General features: G+C 39.6%; 1 protein-coding gene across 3 annotated transcripts in view; it reads right to left on the bottom strand.

Annotated features, from left to right (window-relative positions):
* FANCD2 (FA complementation group D2) overlaps window positions 1-25,440 on the bottom strand; it is a 1,694,389-nt gene that overhangs the window by 848,464 nt on the left and 820,485 nt on the right. For all 3 annotated transcript variants that reach the window (XM_044077594.1, XM_044077597.1, XM_044077595.1), the window contains exon 23: window positions 5,667-5,816. In XM_044077594.1, coding sequence (XP_043933529.1) covers window positions 5,667-5,816 — 150 coding nt within the window. The remainder of the gene's footprint in view (window positions 1-5,666; window positions 5,817-25,440) is intronic.

Raw genomic sequence — 25,440 nt, 5'->3', positions numbered from 1 at the left:
GTGGGGCAAAAGGTAGTAGATTTGGCTTTTCATCTCTAAACTGCACAATGATACAACAGATCAGTGAAAATGAAGAAAGATGCAAAGTAATCTATCTTGTTACAGGATGGAGAATGCATCCACTATGCACCTTGTCTTCCCCTGCTGCACTAAGTATGAGGGAGATAGGGAGAGAGAGCAAGACAGCAAGTGCACCTCATTTCCTAGTTGAGGAATAAGTTGATCACTACAATGCCTCACTTCTGTGCAGTTATACATGGCTGCTGAATACATAGCTCTGTGACAGAACTGCTACAGTGATGCTTTGTCTATGCCTCAATGCAGGATGTACAAACGAGTACATAAGCGCATTCCCCTTGCTTGTTTAAATATATAACAGACTATCACACTAAATTAGGAAAGGCCCTGGAAGCAGCTTCTTTTTCACTTTAGGGCAAGGCATCTCACTTTCGGTTTCAGCTGGCTTAGGGACTTCTTTCACTGAAGTGTGGTGGAATTAAGGTGAGCTCCCCACCCTGTTAGTCCAGCACTCATCATCAGAATCTGTAATGGGTCTACTGCAGAAATATAAAGAAAGCCTGCAACTTTATGGCTGGCAACAGGGGTGTGACACAAGAAAAAACACCAGAACACATTTTTCTATACCCACTGGCCCCTCGCAGGCCACTGCTACACCCACATCTTGTAAGTGGTACCATAAATAACATGGCAGCTGTTAACTCAAGATAATGCAGAAATGCCTGGGCCTGGCCACCCCTCCAGGATGCCAAATTCAAGACTCCTTGGTACCCTCTATAAACTGGAATCATCAATACTGAACCATACATAAAGCTGCACCAATAAAACCAATATGCTGAGACAGAAGTCAAATGGAAGCATCTTATTTTATTGTCAATTCCAAAGAGAGTACACATTCATGACACTACCAGGGAGTCTATCAACAGGGCCAACAGCTGCCAGTCATCCCAGTAAGGGAATAGAAAGACTGAACCGTACATAGAGCTGGGCCAATAAAACCAATATTCTGAGACAGAGGTCAAATGGATGTATACCATTTTATCATCAATTCCAAAGACAGTACACATTCATGAAACTACCAGAGAGTCTATCAACAGGGCCATCAACAGCCAGTCGTCCCAGTAAGGGAATACAAGAAGATTATTCTCCTGTAAGGCTACAATCACTACGGCAAACACCTTGGCAATTGCTCTGGTGCACAAAAAAGTTTAAATGGTACTATTCCTGTTCTGAAATTAATGTCTACCCAGAGTGAATCATCTCTAGTGATGATCCCAGACAATAACATGCCAGGAAGTGTCCATCATGTTCATTGGCAACATCAGAGTGCAGTACAGAAGCAGAAGCAAGATCCTTTGGAGAGTCAACAACCACAGCATGATGCAACATACATGCCTGTTGAGGTCAGTGAGGTCAATAATGGGACAGAAATAGACCTAGCACTCTGGAATAAAGGGACAAAGCCCACAATTATAGCCCAGGTAATTCATGTTTGATTAATGGTGCAGGCACCAGAAGGTTTGAAGGAAGATGGCTTTCAGCAACAGGAGGGAAGTAGACTGCCCTACTTCATTAGGGATGCATACCAGTAGGTTGACAATCGCTCATGGAAGAGGATGGACAAGCTACTGCTACTGATGCATATGCATTGCTGAACTGGGGGAGAAAAGTGTGCACAGAAATGTACAAGTCTCTCCTCTAGCCAGGCAGCTCTCAGGAGTAAGTCAGCTGCCTGGCAAAGAGGAAGAGGCAGGCCTCTCCACAGGACCTGAAGGCTGGCCTGCTCCATACCATGACTCTCATCGTAGGGGAATAGTTGAGACAATGGGGTTTCCTTGGTGGAAATGAATGGGCTGCAGCAACTCTTGCCTACCCTGGGGGAAGAGTCAGGCTTCTGCCCCAAGAACAGATGGATCTACTGGGTATATCGTAGGGAGACCAAGTCACTAGTGTAGGGTCCTGCAGACGATGGAGTGGAAATAATGGGACAGAAATGATCTATCTATATAGGTTTATAGGTGTTTACTAGGCTAACAACCATAAGGGCCTTTTTAAGCCTAGCCATGCATTCCAAATCTCTGACAAATTCTGATACCCTTGATAAGTGTAAGCATGGGCCGGGGAGATGAACCATTTACAGGTTACCTGTTTGCATCAGAGACACAGGTGCCAAACCAGGGATGAATTTCCAGTTTCCCATCCAACTGTCCAAGTTACACTTGAATTGGATTAGGGAGGAACTCTGCTTCACATGGATGGGGAGCCTGTTGCATAGATGGGGTAGTCTCTGGAATACATACCTATCTCTCCAGCAGGTCCTATTTATATCACAGGCAAGGTTTTAAGTCTTTAGAGCGGGTAATTCTGGTACTGTTTGTTTTGTGGATATGAAGGAGGTCCATCATAGTGGGGTCTGACAATGCCCAGTATGCCAGACATAGATCTCCCCTCAAAAACCTGTAGGAGACCGAATACAGGGATAGGGCCTTGAGGCGGTCTGCATAGGATGTATTACTTACGTCCTGTGTTCTTTTAGTGAGGAACCTCTGTGGGCATTCCACTTGTTGGATATGCCTGGTTAGGTACATACTAAAGGGGGCATTGTGCTCAATGGTAGGTCTGATGAATGCCGAATACAGTGGAACAGTGACTTCCCTGGACTTAGATGCCATACCTTTGTTTATAAGTTACACAACATAGAAGGATTACTATCTATGTGTGTCCTTAAGTCCTTGACTACTGGGTCACCTCTAAGGGACGTGTTGTCAATATGATAGTTACCAGGGATGGATGACATCCCAAAGGATACTATTATGCATTTCTTGGCATTTAGTTTTAGTCCATGACTCTGACACCAGTTCTCTGTGTCAACCCCTCCTGAAGAACATTTGTGTCAGTGTGGGATTCAATGACAGATCATAATATGCAATCATCTGCAAATTTAGTCAGCCAGAGATCACTGACATTGGCCTTGACTTCTGAGAAGTGCCAAAAAGGAGTGGCTCAAGGACTGATCCCTGAGGACTCCACTTGTGACTAGCCTCTTTGTGGATGCAGACTCCCCAATTCTAACTTCCTGGATTCTGTCTGTGAGCCAGTTGGCTCTCCACCAAGTGACATACGGTGGATAGCCAACTGGCTCACAGACGGAGTTAGTATCAAACACAAATAAGAACAGATCCTTTGGCCTTGTTCCAGAGGAAGGACAGCCTCTATGGCCCCTCTGAGAAATAGCATCTGGACCTGCCCCAGGAAATCTCTGAGGAGGGTCTGAACTCTCAGTGGAGCATGTAATGAGGTAGATTCTAAGAGCTCTAAAATTGCCTTCATTTAATAAAAAGCCATTCTCTCAAACGTCACCTCATGGGTGACTTTATTCTAGGTAGGCAAGATGGCAGATTCTTAAATGTTCATCTCAGTCTGTGAGAAGGTTTATTCTTTTAGGAATAGATAGGTCATAAAAAAAGAAAAGGTACAGTGGGCTGAATGGGGACCACTAAGATTCTTCACCATGGTTAGAACTTGCTGCTGCCTCAACAGTTCATCAACCAGGTTGTGAAAAGGCTTGCAGGAAAATAAATTGCATCTTTTGCATCAAAATGGCACAGTGCTGTGTCTTTAAGTCCCTATACTGGGACCATGGGAATTACAAAACATTCGGACCAAGGATGCTCAGAAAAGTTCTCGTTCCACTGAGCACAGGGGATTATAGTTGGCATTCAATTTCCTGAGAGTGCAGAAGGGCAAGTCCAGGTGCTTCCAAGCTGCACTTAGGGCATCCATGATGAAGGGCCCCACAATGACCTAATTCTTCTCCTGGTACTCACTCACCATTTTATTATGGGAAGGAAAACAAGCCACAGGCTTGAATCTTAAGGTTTCCTCAAAGGAGGGTCACCTGGTGAAGTGAATATAGGCTGGGGAAAAGTCATAGTCCTTATCCATCTTGGAGGCAATAACCTCAACTTCTCAGACTTTTTATATAATCTATGCTATCTATACTCCTCCCTCATTAGACCAATAATTGAGTATAATGCCCCGTTTGGGATGTACCTCTCCAAACATATGCACCAGCTGGAAAGGCCACTGAAATACCTCACAAAGAGAATCCATAGCCTCCAACACCTGTCCTACGCTGACAGGCTCAAATCATTATCATTCTACTCAGTATCGTACAGATTGGTCAGAGGTGATCTGTGACTCGTCTACAAGGCAATCTCGGACCCTGCTTGCTAGAGATTCTCCATATCCTTAAGTCTAACTCCTCACACACCACGTGCTCAAAAGGCCTGAATCTAATATGTGACATCAACAAAACCTGCTGGAGATACAGGTTTGTCTCTCAGAGGCTGCCCCATCTCTGGAATAGACTTCCCATACAGAGCATCTTGCTGACCCTCTTCAAGTGCAACCTTTAAGAGTGGATGGAAAACCACAAATGTGTCCCAGGGGTTCCACCTGTGTCCCTCATTAACAGCGGCTACAGGTGCTGACAGAGGTTTCTTTTTGGGGATAAACTTTAGCTAGGCTTGGAAGGGCCCCAGGGCCATTAGCCTAATAACCTCCTATGATCCTATAATCCTAAGTGGAAAGGAGTAGCCTAACACCAAACAGTTCTGAAGAGAAGCTTTTCAATAGTCTCAAGAAGTGACAAATGTAAAATGGGGTGTAAAGAAATCTGCTGCTCAGGAGCAAACCAGCCAATGGTGGCAAAAAGACATGAGGGACTTGCACTGGGCTTGTCCTGGCGTGCAGGCCATGCTCCCTAATGAAACATTCCTCCACAATGAATTATAGTTCTCGCCAGACTAGAAATATTTACTTCATGTCTAAGTTCTGGATTGTGATCCCTGGCATATAAAAAACTGGTGGATCTGCTTCAAACTGGGCCAATCAGATCATGATGAGACAAAAGGAAGATAGCAGAAAATGAGTCCTTTGATTTGAGTGCCCCTACTCTACAATCAACAGATTTCTTCCTGGGATCATCACAGCCAGTGAGGTCCTGACTGGTTATCTAGGGAATGTGCACTGCTTACACCCTAGGTTATTCCCCCAGGAGGCGTGTTTTGTTAGGCCCATCATCCTCTTTCAAAGCAGTGGGCAGGTATAAGCTCAGACCCTTGTTAGTCAAGGGCAAGTTCACATGTTTCAGTAATGGACAAACTGCTAAAAGGGTTTGGTAGAAGTCTACTCTGTCTTTGTTAGGTTTATCAATGTTGCTTTGGCAGAGATCTGAAGCAACTTGTGGGACCTTCCTGGTAATCCCTGCAGAATATACTTTTAACAGCCGTCATCCTCATGCTTACAAAGTAATCTAGCAGTTTCTCTCTCTCCAGTGTCTGCAGGTGCACAGTTTGAATATCTGCCATTTAACGCAATGTCTTACACTGTGGTCTTGGACTATTATTTGTCAACTACATAAACAATTAGATTTGATTTTAAGCATCAAATACAGCTTTTTACAGAATTAGGATCAACGTGTGAACTGCAGCAAAAAAATGTTGGACATGTAATATGTTACCTTTGCTTCTAAACTGGAGAGTTTGAGAAAAAATGCCAGTGGAAGAGTGGATGAAGCCAGTCAGTCATACCAATAAGTTCCTACTGTAAAACTTAAACTTCCACTGCTACTTCAGGACAGTTACCTTCCACTTTGTTCACTGGCAGCTGCCACGTCTCCTACTTTAGTATGAATGTCTCGTGACAGAAGTGGCAGCAGGTTAATGACAATTTCACCTTGGCTCTCTTCTTCTTCATCAAGGTTATATAAGGCCTTTGTTGGAAACAAATTATTACTGTAAAGACAAAATGAATGCTGTTATTTAATGCTCATTAATGCTTCCATTTCTAAATACAGACAAGCATTACAAATTAGTATTCAGTTTTTTGATCGACTTGTTAAAGGGTAGCTAGACTAATCTGAGGATGATTTTAAGGCACGATTTGGGACAACAGACAGGCACCACATAAATATATAATTTTAAAACAATTGTTACATTCAACATAGATAAAGTAAAAAGAGCATTACAAACTTAATAAAAGTATAGATATGCCAAGCTTAAAAGATCATAAAAAGGAAACATGGAATAGATGAATAAAGTCTTCCCTATAAGCCAGACAAATCAAGGAGAGAGTGAGAGACTAATTACAAGGCAGAGCTTGTTGACCTCCCTCTGGGATATAGTTCTGGGCACAAACCCAAGATACAGGCTATGTACTAGATTCAGCATGGAGACTGAAGTCAGCAAGACTGACTTATGGGGCCATGGAAGCAAGTGTCAGATGTCCACTACACACTAATGCCTTGGGCAACATCAGGCATGCACAGGTGGAAATGATACAGCTGAGAGAGGAAACTCACAGTTCTTCTTGGATGATGACACTTATCCTGAAATCACTCCTAGCAAAACAAATTGGCCTTGAGTGCTTGCACATGGGGGAAAAGGGAGAACAGGGCTTGTAGAAAGGAGGCTTGACAGTCAATAGGAATCAGGAGCCAAAAAAGAAATGCATATAAATGCCAGATCTTAACATAATGTGTAATACAGTTTCAACAGCTGTTAAATACCAAATTTTAGAAATGTAACACAACCTCAATCTAAGACCAATATCTCAAGATTTTCAAAATGCAATACAATAGTATGATTACCAGAGTCTGTGACTATAAGCACTGCTAATTTCACCATTTTAAGACGTATTTAGTGTAGTTATGGCACTGCTTCATCATTGAGAAGCAGTCACCTCTGAGATATTTATAATAAACATGAGGAACCCTAAATGTTTGGCACAACTTTCAACAAACTGTTTTACTTTCTTTCTTTCAGTTATCCACTACCTTAGCTTCAGGCATCCTCCAAGCAGCCCACTGACCCATTCATTCCACCTCAGGGATGAAAGCCAGCCCATTCATTCACAGCCATGTTGAGAGCTCTAATGCCCATTTCCTCCCAGAGTAGATAGCCCCACGAGTCCATTACTTACTTGTTAATGGCAAGAGTTTAGCACAAAGTAGGAAGCCGCTCCCTCCTCACTTAACCGAGGGGGCTGCAACTTCCACAATTCCTGCTTCCTAAGGAGATAAATAGGTGTTAAATACACATAGCCAATTTCCCCTCTTAGTGTGTTAACAGTCATTATTTGACCTGCAGTACTGCATGCTGGACTCCCAACACTCCAGCTGAGTTCACTACTACAGTGTCTGAGACCATTCACTCTCACCCTCCCAGCCTGGCTCTTCCAGCACCTGGACTGTTAAACAAACTCTGATCATATGGGTCATAAGCAGGGTTTTATCCATCTATACCACAGAGTAGGGCCCCAAAAAAATATTTTTCAAGCAATGCTTGGAACATGGCAAACCTACAGAAGTGGTAAGACCATACAAAGAAAAAGAGGATAAGAACAAAGTTAGAGGTTACAGAAACAGGATACTAGTCATCCTTGCAAAGATGATAAAAGACCGGCATGCAGACTGAGAGGTGTTACATTAGGGGAGAGAGACAGAGAAAAAAATGAAACTAAATTTTTCTATATTGCTAACTAGTGGTATCCTGACAAGGATATACACCCAGAAAGTTTATTAAAGATTGCACTTCTTCCACTACCATCATATCTGACCTGTAACCACTGCATACAACTAAATACTGGCACATAAGAGACATATGAGAGTAAAGTTCCTCAGAGCTTTCTTGCCTCAGGAAAAGGTGCCTGAGGCTAAAACTCAAGGGGAACAAAATGACTCTAGTACAATTGAAAAGAAAAATACAGCCATCTCAGCCAAAAAAAAAAAACATTAAAAAGGAGAAAAACATATATAGGGGAAGGATGGAGGATGCACTATTGCATCAGTGATCTCTTCAGACATCTGCCATTATGGCAAATTCTTGCACAGCTGTACTATGTCCTTCATTATATCACTGCTGCAGCAATGCTTACTAATAGGAAATTTCCCAAAGCATTTATACAGATTGGGAGAAGGTTTGAGTTGTGAGCCAGAATGCATTATAGAATGGTTCTGGCAAAAAAACAGATGGCTCCAGAAACAGCATCTATCTATTAGTCATCTGGGGCTTTTTTTCACGAAAGAATCCTTTAGGTACTTTGATGTCTGTCTTAAGATTTGTCTTGCTACTTTTTCTTAGTGAATACCTTCCCCTTTTGCTATGGGTTTTGGCTTTTCTGAAAAAAAGAGTCCAGCTTTAGAGGGGTAATTCTTCTGATATTTTTGTACAGAGGCGAAAAAAAGCTGTTTAAAATTTTTGAATGATTTTCCCTCTTTCTTGCAATTTCTGGAAAATTTCTGCAAAAGCTGATGTAACAAGGTTGTCTTTGTTCAGAGGGGCATCTAAAAGCTTAGCTTTTACATCTGGCAAATACTGCAAATGAAGCCAAGAGTACTTCCTTAAAACAGGACCTATAGCTGCTGCCTCACAAAAGCATCAGCAGCATCTAGCAACACTTTACTGAAAGTCTTGCTATTTGTGTAACAGAACTGAGTATATACTGTAATGCAGTTTTACTGTCAGTGTGGGGAATATAAGAAATGAATTTGTACACTATCAAAAACAGACAAGTTGTAATAATCTTTACAAATGCAAATTATCTGCTAGGACACTCATACAGCTGGACAGTCTATAACACTCAGCAGCCATCCTTGCATGTCTGGCCTTAGTACGAACAAACATGCTAGAACAAGAGGGATATATAAACATATAATAACTTAGCTTTCTTGTCTCCTTAGACTTGAGGCTGAAGCATAGAGCTCTTTGTCAAGTTCCATAAAGAGAATATAGGGTGGGGAAATAAGTGCAAACAGGATGCTCGACCCCAGACAAAAAACTGACTACCAAGGGAGATGGAGAGAGGGTATATACACTGCAACAGTAATCAGTTCAAACATCTGCCATTAGTGTAAGTTACCTACACAACTGTACCATATCCTTCATAAGATCACTGCTGCAGTACTCCTTAAAACTGGCATGATTCCCAAAGCTTAAGCAGAATGGGTGGAGTGAGCTACCAAAGGACCAAGTAGTAGCTTCTCAGATGATCCTTGAGTCCATCCCTTTCATGACCACTCCTGATACATCTTGACAGTGTTTGCTGTTATAGAGGGTTGAGTGGGTGGCCTAATGGTTAAGGTGTTTGCCTTACAAACACAAGGTGCAGGGTTTGAGTCTCACAAGGGATAACTGGCTAAGCTTAAAATGGCTTGCAAGGGCAGTTAGCTTAGTACTAACCTATGAACCTATATCCTGAAAGGTTCATGTCAGGGCTAGAGTAATAAAAATGAAAAGGTAGTCTAGAAATTGTTTGGAAGCTTGTTTCCTCTTTCATTTTGTTATAAGACACAGAGCTGATTTGCTTTTCTGAAGTTCTTAGCCCTATCCAAATAAAACCCGAGCTGTGTGTGTGAGCATGCAAGCAGTGAAGTATTCTAACTTATTTTGGGGGCAAGAGTATAAAAAAAAAAAAAAAAAAAAAAAAAAAAAAGGCAGATGAATTGTTTGGTTAAGGGTATATACAGAAACTACCTTTGAAGGTAAAGAAAGAAAGAAGGGCTGGTCCTTGTGAAAGGCCAAGAAAGATTGTATACAGATAATGACCTGTTAATTGGAGACCCTTTTAGGACAGGTCAATTCTACCAACAAGACAGTCTTCCAGGTTAAGAATTTTTGAGAAAAGATGAGCTACTGATTAAAAAAAAGCTTGGATTAGCTTTTCTAAGATAATTTAAATCCCTTGTAGGAGACAAACTTTTCTACAGCAGTCTAATATGAGGTACTACACCTTAAGAAACTGTTAAACCTAGAAAAATGGATAAGGAGGTAGTGGCAAATGGTAGAAATGACTGTCAGGCACTTTTTTAAGAACGTATTTTATTATATCGCCACCTTTTTAAATCAGTGACATTGTATGAATGCATTAATAGAAAAGAAAACAAACCATAGCAACATGTTCCATTGCAATTTTCATGCAATATACAAGTTTTCTTTTTAACAATCTTTATTCACTCTGTTATTTTATAAACTGCTTAATTCATACCATCTCTTAAACCTCACTTCTGCTTCTGAACATTATTTTGTATTTATTGTTCCCACAAATTCCAGTTATGTCTGTGTAATTTGCTCCTTTCCTTTTCTAAAGATCACACCTCCAGGTCCTTTAAATCCTTAATATTCAATACTTCAGCTGATTTCCATTTTTTAATTATTTTTTGCAACCAACAAACATTAAACTAAAGCTTTACAATGTCTAGGAAATTCAGAACATATAACTCAGTTTAAGAATATATAACTCAGCTTAAAAAAATAAAATCATTACCTCATTCACAACCATCTACTCCACCAACATTTCAAAAGAATTTTAAAATGTGCCAACTCATTACAGTTTTAAAGATCATGCTCCTAACTATGTTCATTATCCCATCATACCTCCAGCATTTGCTATCTACCTCAGCAAAAAATTAAGTCTGCTTGGGGAATAAAAATACTTATTTTATTTAACATTTGTTAACCTGGTAAATGAGCTGGCCAGAAGACACTTTTCAGTTACAACCTGGGTCTAGGAAGGCAGTTAAGAGAGGGAAAGCAACACAGATGTGTTGACAAAATATAGGCATTGCAAAGTAAATCATAGTAAAAATGAAGGCAACAAACAATACTGAAAAACAGAATAGCGAAAGAAAAAAGATGCTTTTTCTTGTCTTTTCCCCTTTTCAACTTTTTGTAACAGAGTTTGCACCTGTGATTCCTCCATACCCCTTATCCTTTTCAATTTCTTATAAGAGAGTTCTGCATGACCAATAACTGACAGCCTATGCGAAGACTTCTACGCAAATATCCTAAACCTTCTGGACTTTGTTGCATATTTGGGAGCCATACACATGTCCTCCCATTGTGGCTTCTTAATCTGCCTTTATATTTTCTAAATCTTTTTAAATGTCCTCTGATGGATTCTTATATTTAACATGCAACTTTTTATATGACTAACTAATACCCTTTTTAGCAGCACCATCAGTTCTAGACTCAATTAAAAGTCTAACAAAGCTGGTATTTCACTTTGCATTCCCCTATCATTTTGTCTTTTCCTATACTCATCAATCCTTGGTAGGTCTAGCCTACATCCAAACTTCTGCTTCACCTCATCTCAAGTCTTACCTTTTCCTCCCCAAGTTAACTAACAATACCTTAGTTTCTCTGCTAACTTCCTCCAGTAAAGTTTAGGCTCATATTGCTCATCTTATATACTCCTACTGCAGTCATTCTTATTGGTAAAATTTCCTTTATTGGCTTAGCTCTTAGAATATTATCTGCCACTTTATGAATATAATATTCTGTATGGTTGTTATTCTCCTTAAGGACTAACATCCAAAATTCTACTCCCCCTTCTTTCTTGAACCCTCCCCCCCACATCATTACCTCTGCCGACTTTGGTTGATAACCTCCTGCTAGTGTTAATTATATAAGCCTTACATGAGTGGCCCTAAAGTATCCCTTCTAATCCGGTATGCCTAAAACGGTTTACTATCAAAATGAGGAAATCCAGTTGGATGAAAACAGGTTGGTCTTCGGTATGTTCTACCAATGCCCATAATGTCGCACTGAAAACAAACGACTTCATATTAGTGAAGGTGAGTACACATTTGTTAATATGAAATTGATGGTTTGAAATGAGATTGCGGTATAGCGAGGATAGGGAAATGTTTCCTTTTGCTCACTGTAGTGCGATCTCAGAGTTGGTATATATAATATGGAAGGGGTGGGGGGGGTGCAGGAGGGCTTGCCTCCCCCCCTGCAAAAATGATACCAGTAACATAGACATTCAACATTGGAACGTCTGGTTTTTAAATGTTGATTTTGTGGTTACCATTTCCAACAATTTATTAATTCAGTATTACCAAATTTGGAGAAACAAGTCAATCATTGTGTGGAAAAATATTATGTTTTTCCACATTTTGGTAGAAGGTGTTTTAGGCGGTTTACTACCAACACATTCCACTTAATTCTTGCTCTCTTTCTCCTCTTAAATAAATTCCTGCAACAATTTATAAATCATTCACAACGTCTAGTCTGGTAGACAAAAATATACCTGATCTGTACATAAAACTAAAGGTACTACCGCATTTCTTTCTAAATAAGACCTAACCAGAGAGTAAGGCCTAGAATGTTTTTCCCAGGGTGTTCATGATATAAGCCCTACACCAAAATTAAGCCCCAGTTCCGATTCTTACTGTAACCTAATCATCACTCACACTTGACAGTTGAGATCCTTGGCCCGTAAACCCACACAGGTGTACTTTGATCGGTCAAAGTACAGACAATGAGCGGGAAGCGCAAGCTCATGGTAACAAGCAGCTGTGATAGTGTTGTCTCTTTATAACCGGAGCCATTTTGTGTTGCCACTCCAGTCGCGCAAGTCTTCAATTAACCCTCCCCAGACAAGAGGAGTGGGAAAACGAAAGAGCTATTCCGTCCAGTACAACAAAGGAATCATGGAGGACTCTCGTGGAAAGAACCGGACAGCTTTCTGTAAAGAGAAGAAGTTAGATCTTCGAAAATGGCAAGCAGCATACGTTAACCGCAGTCAACTGGCCGACGAGGGAAACATTAAGAAGTATAAGTATGGATCAGGTCGGCAACCATTATTTCCTGAGCTTGAAGACATCATTGTGAGTGGATTGCTAACAGGACAGCAAAGGCTTTGGTTGTGCGCAGGGCTGATATTCAAGCATTTGCCCTTGCAATAGCACCACAGTTAGAAATATCCACAGAAGAATTCAAAGCATCCCAACACTGGCTGGATGGCTTCCTTCAGCGATATGAACGGTCTCTAAGAAGATCAACAACACTGTTCAAAACGTGCACTTGTGTTCAAGTCCTTTGTTGATGGCATTGGCTTTTCTAAATACCAACTCTCAAACATGATTGCTATGGATGAAACAACAGTGTTTATGGGCCAAGGATCTCAAACAACAATTGATCAGAGGGGGTGCCTCGTCAATCTACATTCGCTCCACTGATTACGAGAGTGTACGTGTTACCTGTATTTTGGCAATTCATCTAGATGGAAAGAAAACCCCACCTCTAATCATTAGTAAGGGCAAGAAAGATAATATTGAATGTGTTTCACGCATTTACATTCTTGAAACCGAAAAAGCCTGGTGCACACAAGCAGTTATTAGGAAGTGGGTCAATGTAATGCTGCCACTTGTTTTGCGAGGTGGTGAAAGAGGCCTGCTAGTCTGGGATTCAGCCAGCACTCACCGCGCTAAAGAAATGAAGAAATTCATAGCACAGAGGAGAACAGATCAAATAATGATTCCCGCAGGAATGACTGCCTATCTCCAGACTCTTGATATTGCAATAAACAAGCCATTCAAGGACCATTAGCATATAGAACTCTGACTATATTGAAAATAGAATGGAGAGAAATCAGCATGGAAACGTTGTGAAGTCTAGCCTGCAAGAGGTCGTGACTTGGGTGAAAAATTCATGAGAAAAAAATCACTGACGGCTATGTTGCCAATGCACTACGAGCAGGCTACTTGGACAAGCAGTGCGCATTTAAGGACAGCTCAAGTGCTAGGCACAACAGACTGGAGCCAGTGGTGCTACAGGAAATGAGTCGCAAGAAATTCAGGCCAAAATTCGGGTATTGGACACTTATGACAATGTTCTAGAAGAAGATGACATGACTGTATTTGAATAACTGTGAAAGCCAAGGTGCTGGACTTGAAATGTTTGTTGCACTGCTTATGTAGAATTCACACACAACTGTCAACCCATTATTAGAACTGTTCTTCAGTAATAGAAAAGTACAAAATAAATGTCAATTTATGTACATGAATAAATGTCGATTTTTGTACATGAAGAAATGTCGATTTGTGTTCATTAATTAATGTCAATTTTTGTACATGAATAACTGAATAAAGGTAGATTGTTATATGGTGCGGGTAAATAAGGCATCCCCTGACAGTAAGCCCTAACTGCGCATTTCGCTAGGAGAAAGAATATAACACCCGGTCTTATTTTCGGGGAAATACGGTATAATACTTTCATTTCTTGCATCTTACTACACAAAATCAAGACATTTCATCTTCTCAAATTTTGCATTAACATTTGTGCAGTCTCTTCCACATCTCCTTAATTTCCATAAAATAAATCATTTTAAATCCATACTCCTAAATACTTCATTTATCATGTTCCCATAAATAAGGGTATTGCTGAACCAATTAATGTATGGGTATGCAACTTAGTACTACAGCGTTTGCTTCGTCTTCATTTATTTCCTATCCCAAAAAAACTCAAAACTGTCTCAAAATGTTCCATAATACCAAAATATATTTTGTTGGATTTATCACGAACAAAATATCTGTAAATAAAACTGATTTTTTGATTACCATACTAGTGATAATCCTGAATTTAAAGGAACCTTATTTTTTTGCTAATTGCTCTAAATATAAAGCAAATAAATGGTTAAGAAAGCATCCCTGTCTGCTTCCTCTGTTTCAGCACAGCTTGCTGGAGAGGAACCCTCCCAACTTAGTTCTTGCCTCTGAAACTTCATATATATCAACCCTTGTATTCTATCCAGGAACACAAAATGTTACCACTTCTTCACTAAAGAAAAAATAATCTCAGCTGTCCAATGCTTTCTCAATGTCAAAACCCAACAATAATAGTGGTGTTTTCTTACATTTTACTTCCCTTTGAATCATCATTTTTTATGTTTGTCAAATCTTGGCCTCAAATTCACAAAACTAAAATGATCCATATCTATCAATTTTGGCAATGCTTTTGTCATTCTCTTAGCTAGTGTATACAAACACTTTATAATCATTGTTTAAAACTGAAATGGGTCGCTAGAAGTTGGATGTAGGGTCTTCACCCTTTTTGGGTAAAATAGCTACCACAGCTTTTGGCCAAGATGCTAGTTCTCCTCCCCCATTTTAAATTACCACTAAAACAAAACCTTCCAGATCATATCACTTTCTTTCCTCCTATCTTCCAAAATTCCACAGAAATAGTGTCTTTCTGAATTCCCTGTTGATTGACAACACATGCCATTTCCACCAATCAGTTATTAATTGTTGAGCCTCATTTTCCTTTAACCTTGGCATAATTATACTTTCCATAAATATTTCCATGTGTGCCTTTTATTACTTCCAAATTCTTCTAATTTATAAAAATTTTCATATAATTTCTTAAATATCTGTAACATTTCTGTAGGATCTGTAGTTATTATTCTAGTCATAGGCTTCCATGTTTGGTGACAGCTCTTTTGACTTTCTGCTGTCATTGTGCTAAAATATTTTGTGCTCTGGAGTTATACAAATGTCTGCTTAACAGTAAGCTTGCTAAACTAATGCATATTATGCAAATACTCCCTTATTTTCCACTTAGCACTCTGCAGTTTTTTTTTTTTTTTTTTTTTTTTTATATTTTCCATTCTCGGTCCCTCTTATACATCCTTCTTCTTCTTTCGGCTGCGCCCATCATGGGTCACCACAGCAGATCAACTGTTTCCATTTCTTCCTGTCCTCTGCATCTTGGTCTGTCACAACAACCACCTGCATGTCCTCTTTCACCACATCCATAAAACTTATCTTAGGCCTTCCTCTCTTCCTGTTACCTGGCAGCTTCGTCCTTAGCATCTTTTTCCCAATATACTCTGCATCCCTCCTCAGCACATGTCCAAACCAATGTAATCTTACCTCTCTGGCTTTGTCTCCAAACCTTAAACCCTGAGCTGACCCTCTTAATATACTTATTCCTAATCCTGTCCATCCTCGTTACACCAAGTGCAAATCTTAACATCTTCAACTCTGCCACGTCAAGCTCTGACTCCTGCCTTTTTGTCAATTTCACTGTCTCCAACCCATATAACATAGCTGGTCTCACTACCCTCTTGTAGACCTTCCCTTTCACTCTTACTGGTACTCATCTGTCACAAATCACTCCTGACACTCTTCTCCACCCACTCCATCCTGCCTGCACTCTCTTCTTCACCTCTCTTCCACACTCACCACTACTCTGAACTGTTGATGCCAAGTATTTAAACTCATCCACCTTCGCCACCTCTACTCCCTGCATCCTCACCATTCCTCTATCTTCCTTCTCATTCACACACATATATTCTGTCTTAGTCCTGCTGACCTTCATTCCTCTTCTCTCTAGAGCATATCTCCACCTCTCCGGAGTCTCCTCCATCTGTTCCCTACTCTCACTACAGATCACAATGTCATCTGCAAACATCATAGTCCACTGGGACTCCTGTCTGATCTCATCTGTCAACCTGTCCAACACCATTACAAATAAGAAAGGGCTCAGAGCTAAACCTTGATGTAATCCCACCCCCACCTTAAATGCATCTGTCACTCCCACCGCAGACCTCACCTCTGTCACACTACCCTCGTACATATCCTGTACCCTCGTACATATCCTGTACCACTCTTACATACTTCTCTGACACTCCCGACATCCTCATACAATACCACAACTCCTCTCTAGGCACCCTGTCATATGCTTTCTCTAAATCCACAAAGACACAATGCAACTCCTTCTGACATTCTCTGTACTTCTCCATCAACACTCTCAAAGCAAACATCGCATATGTAGTTCTCTTTCCTGGCATGAAACCATACTACTGATTACTAATCATCACCTCCCTTCTTAACCTATCTTTCACTACTCTTTCCCATAACTTCATGCTGTGACTGATCAATTTAATCCCTCTGTAGTTACTACAGCTCTATTCTTAAAAATCTGTACCAAAACACTTTTTCTCAATTCCTCAGGCATCCCCTCACTTTCCAAGATTTCATTAAACAATCCAGTTAAAAACTCCACTGCCATTTCACCTAAACACCTCCATGCTTCCACAGGTATGTCATCTGGACCAACAGCCTTTCCGTTCTTCATCCTCTTCATAGCTATCCTTACTTCTTCCTTGCTAATCCACTGCACTTCATGATTCACTATCTGCACATCATCCAACCTTCTCTCCCTCTCATTCTCTTCATTCATCAGCCCCTCAAAGTACTCTTTCCATCTGCTCAACACACTTTCCTCGCTTGTGAGTACGTTTCCCTCATTAGCCTTTATCACTCTTACCTGCTGAACATCTTTACTAGCTCGGTCCCTCTGTCTAGCCAATCGGTACAGGTCCTTTTCTTCCTCCTTAATGTCCAACCTTTGATACAACTCGTCATACGCCTTATCCTTAGCCTTCGCCACCTCTCTCTTTGCCATGCACCTCATCTCCTTACACTCTTGTCTACTTTCTTCATCTCTCTGACAATCCCACTTCTTCGCCAACCTCTTTCTCTGTATACTCTCCTGTACTTCTTCATTCCAACACCAGGTCTCCTTGTCCTCCTTCCTCTTTCCAGATGTCACACCAAGCACCTTTCTAGCCATCTCTCTTACTAGCTCTGCTATAGTTACCCAGCTATTGGGTAACTCTTTACTGCCACCCAGTGCCTGTCTTAACTCTTCCCTGAACATCACCTCACAATTACCATTTTTCAATTTCCACCATTTGATCCTTGGTGCTGCCCTTACACTCATCCTCCTCTTCTTGATCACCAATGTCATCCTACAAACCACCATCCTATGCTGCCTAACTACACTTTCCCCTGTCACCGCTTTACAGTCTCCAATCTCCATCAGACTGGCCCTTCTACATAAGATATAATCCACCTGTGTGCATCTTCCTCCACTTTTGTATGTCACCCTATGCTCCTCCCTCTTGTTAAAATATGTATTCAACAAAGCCATGTCCATCCTTTTCCCAAAATCCACTACCATCTGACCTTCTGCATTCCTTTGCTTAACACCATACCTACCCATCACTTCCTCATCCCTTCTGTTCCCTTCACCAACATGCCCATTGAAATCTGCTCCAATCACCAGTCTCTCACCCTTGGGTACAGTCATCACCACTTCATCCAACTCACTCCAAAATGTTTCTTTCTCATCCATCGCACACCCAACTTGTGGAGCATATTCACTAACAACATTCATCATTACACCATCAATTTCCAGCTTCATAAACATCACTCTATCCCGACACTCTTTTCGCCTCCAAAACACTCTTAGCATACTGTTCCTTCAGGATAATGCCTATGCCATTATTGCAAATCACATTGCAGCCCCACCCATGAATAATGCTTTCTGCTGCATGTTTATTTATTCCCAAATTCTCTTAAACTCTAAAACAACATTTCTAGGTTAAATATTAATACACGCCAGCGCAATCCTCCTCCTTGCTAATAAACCCTTACCACCTCAAATTTACTATTAATGTCATTTTCCTTCTATCACTACTGAAGGTTATCTAGCAATTAGCATTATTACTCACATTTCTATTGTTCCTGATATTCTGCTGAATGTCAGCTCTGAAATTTTTTTTGTCAAATTCACATGCTTGTTTTTATATTGCATCTCCTGCAACACTTCTATTTGTACCCCACACTTTTAATATAAGTCAAGACTCTGCTTTTGTCTATACCTGTAAAGGCCATTTACATCCCATGATAATATGGACAAAGTAGTCGTTATGACAGAACGCTCTCTCATCTGTTATAAATGACAGCTCTTTTGAATGTATATTTCTAACTTTTAGCTTAAATTCGCATGCTGTTTGGCAAGCTGAACTCTTATGTACCCGTTTTTTTTCTCATCTCCATTTGAACCTATGTGACATTATTTTTAAGGACTCTTGGTTCAATGAAAATATTCAGACAAAAAACTAAATACATTTTCAGAATACAGCATCCTTTACTTTATAACAAACACAACAATGTACATTTTCAAAAAATTATGTTTCCTCCTCCAGACAGGAGAAGCTGCCCCAAAGTAATGGTTGCATCCACAAGCACTAGCTATTCTAAAATTAACAGTACCCTGCCAAAGCACACACTTAAGCATGTGTTTCCACTTACACTAATTGCAGTATGTTCTTTTCTTATCTTTAGTCCATTCCCAGATGTGAAAAGCAGCTTGCATGCCTTCAGTAAACATTAACTTTAACCCCAAGAAAAATTTCACTGGCTACCTTTACATAAATAAGCTAAACTGTGGGCTGTTATATTAAGCATATTAGATTGCTGAGAAGGCAACTACTTATGAAACAAATTTTCACTGAACTGCTTGCAAATGAACCTTAAAAATGAAATTATACTGTAACTTCTATATTTTGCTCATCGCACACTGCTCAGACCACTTGCAGTTAATTGCATGCATCTGCAGAGTGCTGATCTCCACTGTAAAATCAGTTGGTAATGGAAAAGAGCTAGTAACTTTGTAAATGCATGAAAGATCCTTTGTAGAGTTCAGTCAGAAGACATTATTCAGACCTCATATGATTAATTGCTGGCACTTGTAGTCTTGTCTCTGACTAAAACAGTTGCAAATGGAAGAAAATAGCTAATGACTTTGCAAGTTCAAATAGTAACTACTATTTTCCATGCCTTTCATCAGTTTGTCTTTATTTCCCAAGCCTACTTGCTTAAAAATAACTTGTCCATACCATAAAAGAAGCATAGCAGTCCATTCATCTACCTCTCTGAAAATAGGAAATGATCTTAATTCTACATATATTATGATTAATACAATTTTACAAACACCATCCCCAGCAGCCCAAGAGCATCACTTAATATTAACTTTTTCTTTCTAGACTTTCTTACCTTGTTACAATGTAAAACCTGGACACAATAAAACTAAGAACAAGTAATTCTTACTTTAGTATCTTTAGCACAGCAGTCGCTGATGAGACTTCCTCTACCTCACATTTAAAATACCAATGACCGCATACTATGCAAAACTGCTTTACAATATACCATGGAATTTACACCATGAAAATTTGTATGCAAATATTAGGAACAAAACTCTTTTATTTAGTTATTGTTTTCAGTCCCTTCAGTTTTCTTCTCAGCATTAGTGACAATGTGGGATTTGTGTTTTACAGTTCACACTCTAGCCTCTCTCAGTCAATGCTTTCAAGGCAACATTTCATGCATCTAATTCTATATCTAATGGGACTGACACATTATAGTTTCCCACTTATTTGATAATTTCATAATGTTGCTGGTAGTCTTCTTGATAATTTTATTTACCTTTGTTATCCAAGTTAGTTCACTAGGCTAATAGCCTCTTTATGGGAAGACCTAAGGTGGTATTTATACTACTGGGGGAATTTTGCCAGCTATCTGGTCTTTTACATCCACCCTCTCTACCACCAACTCAGGAAAATGTGGCCTCAGTTTAATGTCTCATCTGAAGAACACCACACTCAGGAGAGCACCTTCCTTATGCTACACTGCAGCGTCAGCAATTAATCTACCTGCTGCAGGAACAGAAACCCCCAGCCATCTGCACCAAAGTAGTGTGTGCTAGCTGTTGAAGATATCCAGTGTCAGCGTCACATCATCTCCTACCACCAGTCTTTGGTTTAATTCTAAGGTATTCCTTATTCTTCTACCCAGCTGCTGGGCTTTTTCAGTCAAACATTTTGTTTTGGAATGATGGAAAAGGTTTCACTGGTAAACTTTTTCTGTGGGCTTTTTGTTATTATAAGAAAAATGAAAAGCAGAGTCCCCTTAGGTTTGCTTCTATACTCTTTGCTACATTTTATTTATTTTGTCATTGGCCTGTTCGGCATCCAAAAATGTATTCCATCCTCCAGGACGAATATTTTGAAGACAGCTGTATAGAGCAATTTGGATCCAATACCTGACTTTCAACATCCCCCTACTACAATGATAAACTTGATTACTCTCTGAACACCAGACCTGAAGAACAGCATTTCCACAAACATTCCAGTATCATTTTAATACTCTTTAGCTCTGTCATAGCTTTGTTAGGAACAGCCTTTTCTGCTGGTATGATTGCATCCTTAAGTGGTTGAGGTGTTGGCTGCTTTCTCATGGCCAGATTAAGATGCCTCACAGGAGTGTACTAATAATTAAACTGAAATGAACATTGTACAGCTTTGTTCCCCACTCTGAATCGGTTTCATACGGGCTCTTACAGAATTGCAGTGTTAGACTGGGATTTATGGCTTGAAGATAAGTGAATGGATGTATCAGAAAACTACTAGAAAACTGTCAGCATTTTCTTTATCTTATGGTGTTAGGGGGCTCTTTCAGCCAAGTTTGTGCACTGCATATTAATAAAAAATCTGGTGTTACTGAGAAAGTGACCAATCCTGAAAGCAGGTCACCCCCCCCCCCACACACACACACAATACACACATTCTCAAGGATTAAAAAAAAAGGAATAGACAATGCGTCTCATAAAAAAAATTCTTGATTTCTTTGTAATACAGCAAAATGTTAACATAGATTTACTGTAGCGGTGACAACATATACATAACTACAAGTAACATCAATACCACTTTGATATTAATCCACACATATTCTATACTGGCGAGCAACTAGGTGAAACCAGAGTTATTCTTTCTTTTGTATAACCCCCAACTGCAGTAAGGGGAAATGGCATCACATGACTAAAGTGGCATTCCTCTTCTCTGGTGGCAGCATTAGCATTGCTCTCCATTTCTTTCCACTTCAGTTACCTTCCACTTCTGTAAATCTTTCTTTTTATTCTAGAGTCTTTCAATATAGTTCACCTTTTCTTTCTCCCCAACCAGCCTTTATTTCATTGTACTATCTTTAAGTACGCTTCATCTTTTCTTCCTGTTTTGTAAACCTAAAATAGCAGTCCGCCAGCTATTTTTCTTTTTTTGCAAAATCTCATCCTTCTGTACCTTCCCACACTCCACAGATCAATACACTTAACACACACCATTTCCCACCACATTTGCTCAGTATGTCCAGTCACAGTTGTGCTCTCTCACTTCTTTTTACCCTTACTATCCTCCTATCTTATCTACTACTGGGCGACAACCTGCCGACCCAATATAAAAAGCCAAAAATGGTACTACAACAATCGCCATGCAGCACTACATACTGAAATTTTCACCTCCCAACTTAATACACATTACCTTTTCTTTACCTATATATATTACAAAAAAGCAATTTTGCATACAAGTATATCTTTTTGCAAGGTTATGGGAACTTACTAAAGTATTTTGAAAATGACTAATGAAACTATGTTGCGAATAGCGAAGTAAATGTATCAGGAGATGTACACAAAAATCAAGAACCTCCCTTATAAACATAACATGCACATAACCATATAGTAAACAAATCTAAATACTTAAAAATAGCACTACTAAGCATCAGTAGTGTCAATAATATACCATTCTCAGAACCTGGGTAACTGCAGAACCACATATTAGCTGCATTAAAGACATGGTAAAAATTACTTCTGTCCTTTTAATTCACATTCAGAGAGATGCCAGATGAGGCCAAAAAAATAATGAGACAGGGAAACCTACTCTTAAATGAGAACAACATATTTATCAGCACTATCCAAATCATAAAAGATAACTCTACAGATGATACAATCTCTAAAAGGATTAAAATACATTTCATTACTAGGACACAAAGAACTACACATACTTACTTTACAGCGTTAGTCCGGGATACATGTACTGTTGTGATCTGGTATACCGCTCACACATCTGTGAAATATTACAGATTGACAAGGCGAGTCTCTCTCCCCACTAATGTTAGAAAATGTATTAAGATACGTTTCCAGGAAGCTTCAACGAAAGCAGAATCATACTAAGGGGTTTTAATATAATGGCTACAAGGCTTTCTACTGCAATTCCAGAACTCATAAGTAAGAGTCCTAGAATTATGAAAATGTCAGAAAATACTGGGGAACAGTTAATGTTGAATATCTGTGTTTTTCCTTTAAAGAGGTTTTTGCAGAAGGGAAAGTGCCCCCACTGCTCACATCCCTTTGATTTAGGGAACAAGCCACCCTCTCCCTGAACTTACAGGCACTAACTCAGGGTGCACCAAATACCAGATAACCTTCCAAGAAATCCACAATCCTGGTCTTAGAATACATAAGTCTGCATTTTTGTTCATTCAGCCTCACTATTCTAGGACTTGTACTACCAAGTCTTGGAATATCCTGTGGGCACTAGCTAAAAGGCCCGAGTTCAATTCAGCGAAACATATTACTGCAGCAGAATGGATTACAACAAATAAGGAACTAACATGCTCACATCCATGTAATAGTAACCAATACTACTCTCAAACACATGTGAACCAATAAAAATGACTACTGTTTAAAATCACAATCCTAACCAGCTTCAATAATCACTGTCCAGTTCTTTCTTCATGTTCTTTAAAGGGTTACAGTGCGAAATGTTGACATTTGCAAACATGTAATTTACATTCAACATTTTCTGTAAAACTGCATATAAAACTTATATAATCTGTAACACTATATTTATGTATACATTTATTAACTGGGTAGTTGCTCTGATCTGAAGACCTTTTCAGGCATGACATGGGCCAAAGAAGTAAAATAAAATGCAGCATTTATTTAAAATATTTGCTTCACAGATGCCTGTGTGTTAAAAAGGGTCATATGACCAACTCATACAGTTGTGAGACAGATACAAAAACAAGTAAATAAACTGTCAGAAAAGAAATGAATGGTGCATGGGGGAAAGCATATTCTCCTTGCATGACGTGTGCAGGGTCAAGACAAAAAAAGCTGCTAAAACAGTTACCCATTGAAGAATATTTTCAAAGTCAGACTAAGGAAATCTGATAAACTCACAGTGTCTTATGGGATGTAGCTACTCAGAACTTCATTAGGATTATGCTTTGGAGGGTAGGAATGTCCAAGCTTGGTCTAAGCTCATACTATATGAGTTACTGTAATGACATTTACTTACTTTAGTGCTTCAGTCCAGGATATCTGTATTGTTGGGACCTGATGTACTGCTCACATATCTCTGAAATATTAGACTACACAGTTCAAGGATAAGGTGAGTTTCTGATGTTAAGTCCTTCATGATAAGACACCTTCCACCACCACAGGATTAAAAAGCTCAGTACTCATTCGGCCTGAAGACTACTCTGGCTCACTGAAAGCCCAAAAAGGATAGATCAGTTACAACTGCAACCCTGGGTTCTCAACAGTGTACCAATTAGCATAGAAGCAACCCTCAATCTTCAACCCCTTGGGAGGTTAACTTTTCTTCCATTTGTAAATAGGTTTCATCAGCTTTGAGGGTAGTCACAAGGGACTTCCTCCTTATTTTCCTTCCTTCCTTAATGAGCTACTTTATTAGAACATACAACATTCACATTACAAATACAATATTGCACAATCCTCATGCATGGTGCACCTGACAATTACCCTGGCAGCTGGATCCTTTGGTGAACAAAGATTTTCTCTGTAGTGACATTTCCAACTTGAATCTCCTCATATGTTAAACCTGATTACCTTACCAAGACTTTCAACTGTTTTCCTACTTCTGTTCACACCACAGTATCCTCTTATTCCAATGTAATTTACTTGCTTTCCTGTTTTGTTTTCATCTCTAGGTCTTTGTGCTATTATTTATATGACTTCATTCAGTCTAGATTCCTCTTGGGTTTTCCATTTTATCCAATTAATTTTTCCTGCCAACAACTTTAATCCTAATAATAATTTTACATGTTTTCCTTGCAAATCACAAGTCCAGCTGAAAAAAAAAACAGGTTTCTTGTAGTTGCCACTTGCAGCCTAATATCCTCTTGTACTTCCCCCTTTAAGCCTAAACAATTGATTACAATTCCAAAATGTGTTGCCAGTCCCAGTTTGAATTATGACACTTCCAGCATGCTTAACTCACCCCTATAATTAATCTGTAGAGTCTACCTGGTGTATAGAACATCTTGTGTAGGCACTACCAAGCAAATATCCAAAAAATCCAAAACTAACTAGATTTCATAACCTGAATAGGTGCAATACAAATCTCTGGCCAATACTCTTTAGTTATAGCTCACCCTAATATTTTCTGACTGACACTCTAGGACTTTTCTGTGTGTACTTTTTTAGTTACTAGTCATCAGTCTATACATTCCATTTAAACTCCGGTGGTGGTGCTGCGGTAGCATTGTCGCCTCACAGTAAGACATTGTCCTGTTCTGCTCTCAGCTAAAGCGTCTTCTGTGTGGAGACATGCATGAATGGTGGTACCTTCGTTCAAGGTTGTGCATCAGGGCCGGCAACTCGACACGTAGAAATCTACTGCCAATCATTAGTGGACCGAAGTTCCGCTGTGGTGACCCCTAACTGGTAAAAGCCGAAAGACACAACAAGTCTATATATTCCATTTATTTTATTTATATTTTTTTTTCCAAGGAGGTGCGCTGATCTCAATGGACCAATTGCAGGTACAGCCCGGGCAAATAAGACCACGCAAGAAATGAACAAAACATATTTACAAATACAAGGATATGCTAAAAAAAATATGCATATATGTGTGTACACACACACA

The sequence above is a fragment of the Protopterus annectens genome, chromosome 7.part0 (assembly GCF_019279795.1).
Source record: "Protopterus annectens isolate FY-2018-M chromosome 7.part0, PAN1.0, whole genome shotgun sequence".
In the NCBI taxonomy this organism is placed as follows: domain Eukaryota; kingdom Metazoa; phylum Chordata; order Ceratodontiformes; family Protopteridae; genus Protopterus; species Protopterus annectens.
The sequence above is the reverse complement of the archived record's forward strand: the minus strand, read 5'-3'. Positions and strand labels throughout refer to the sequence as shown.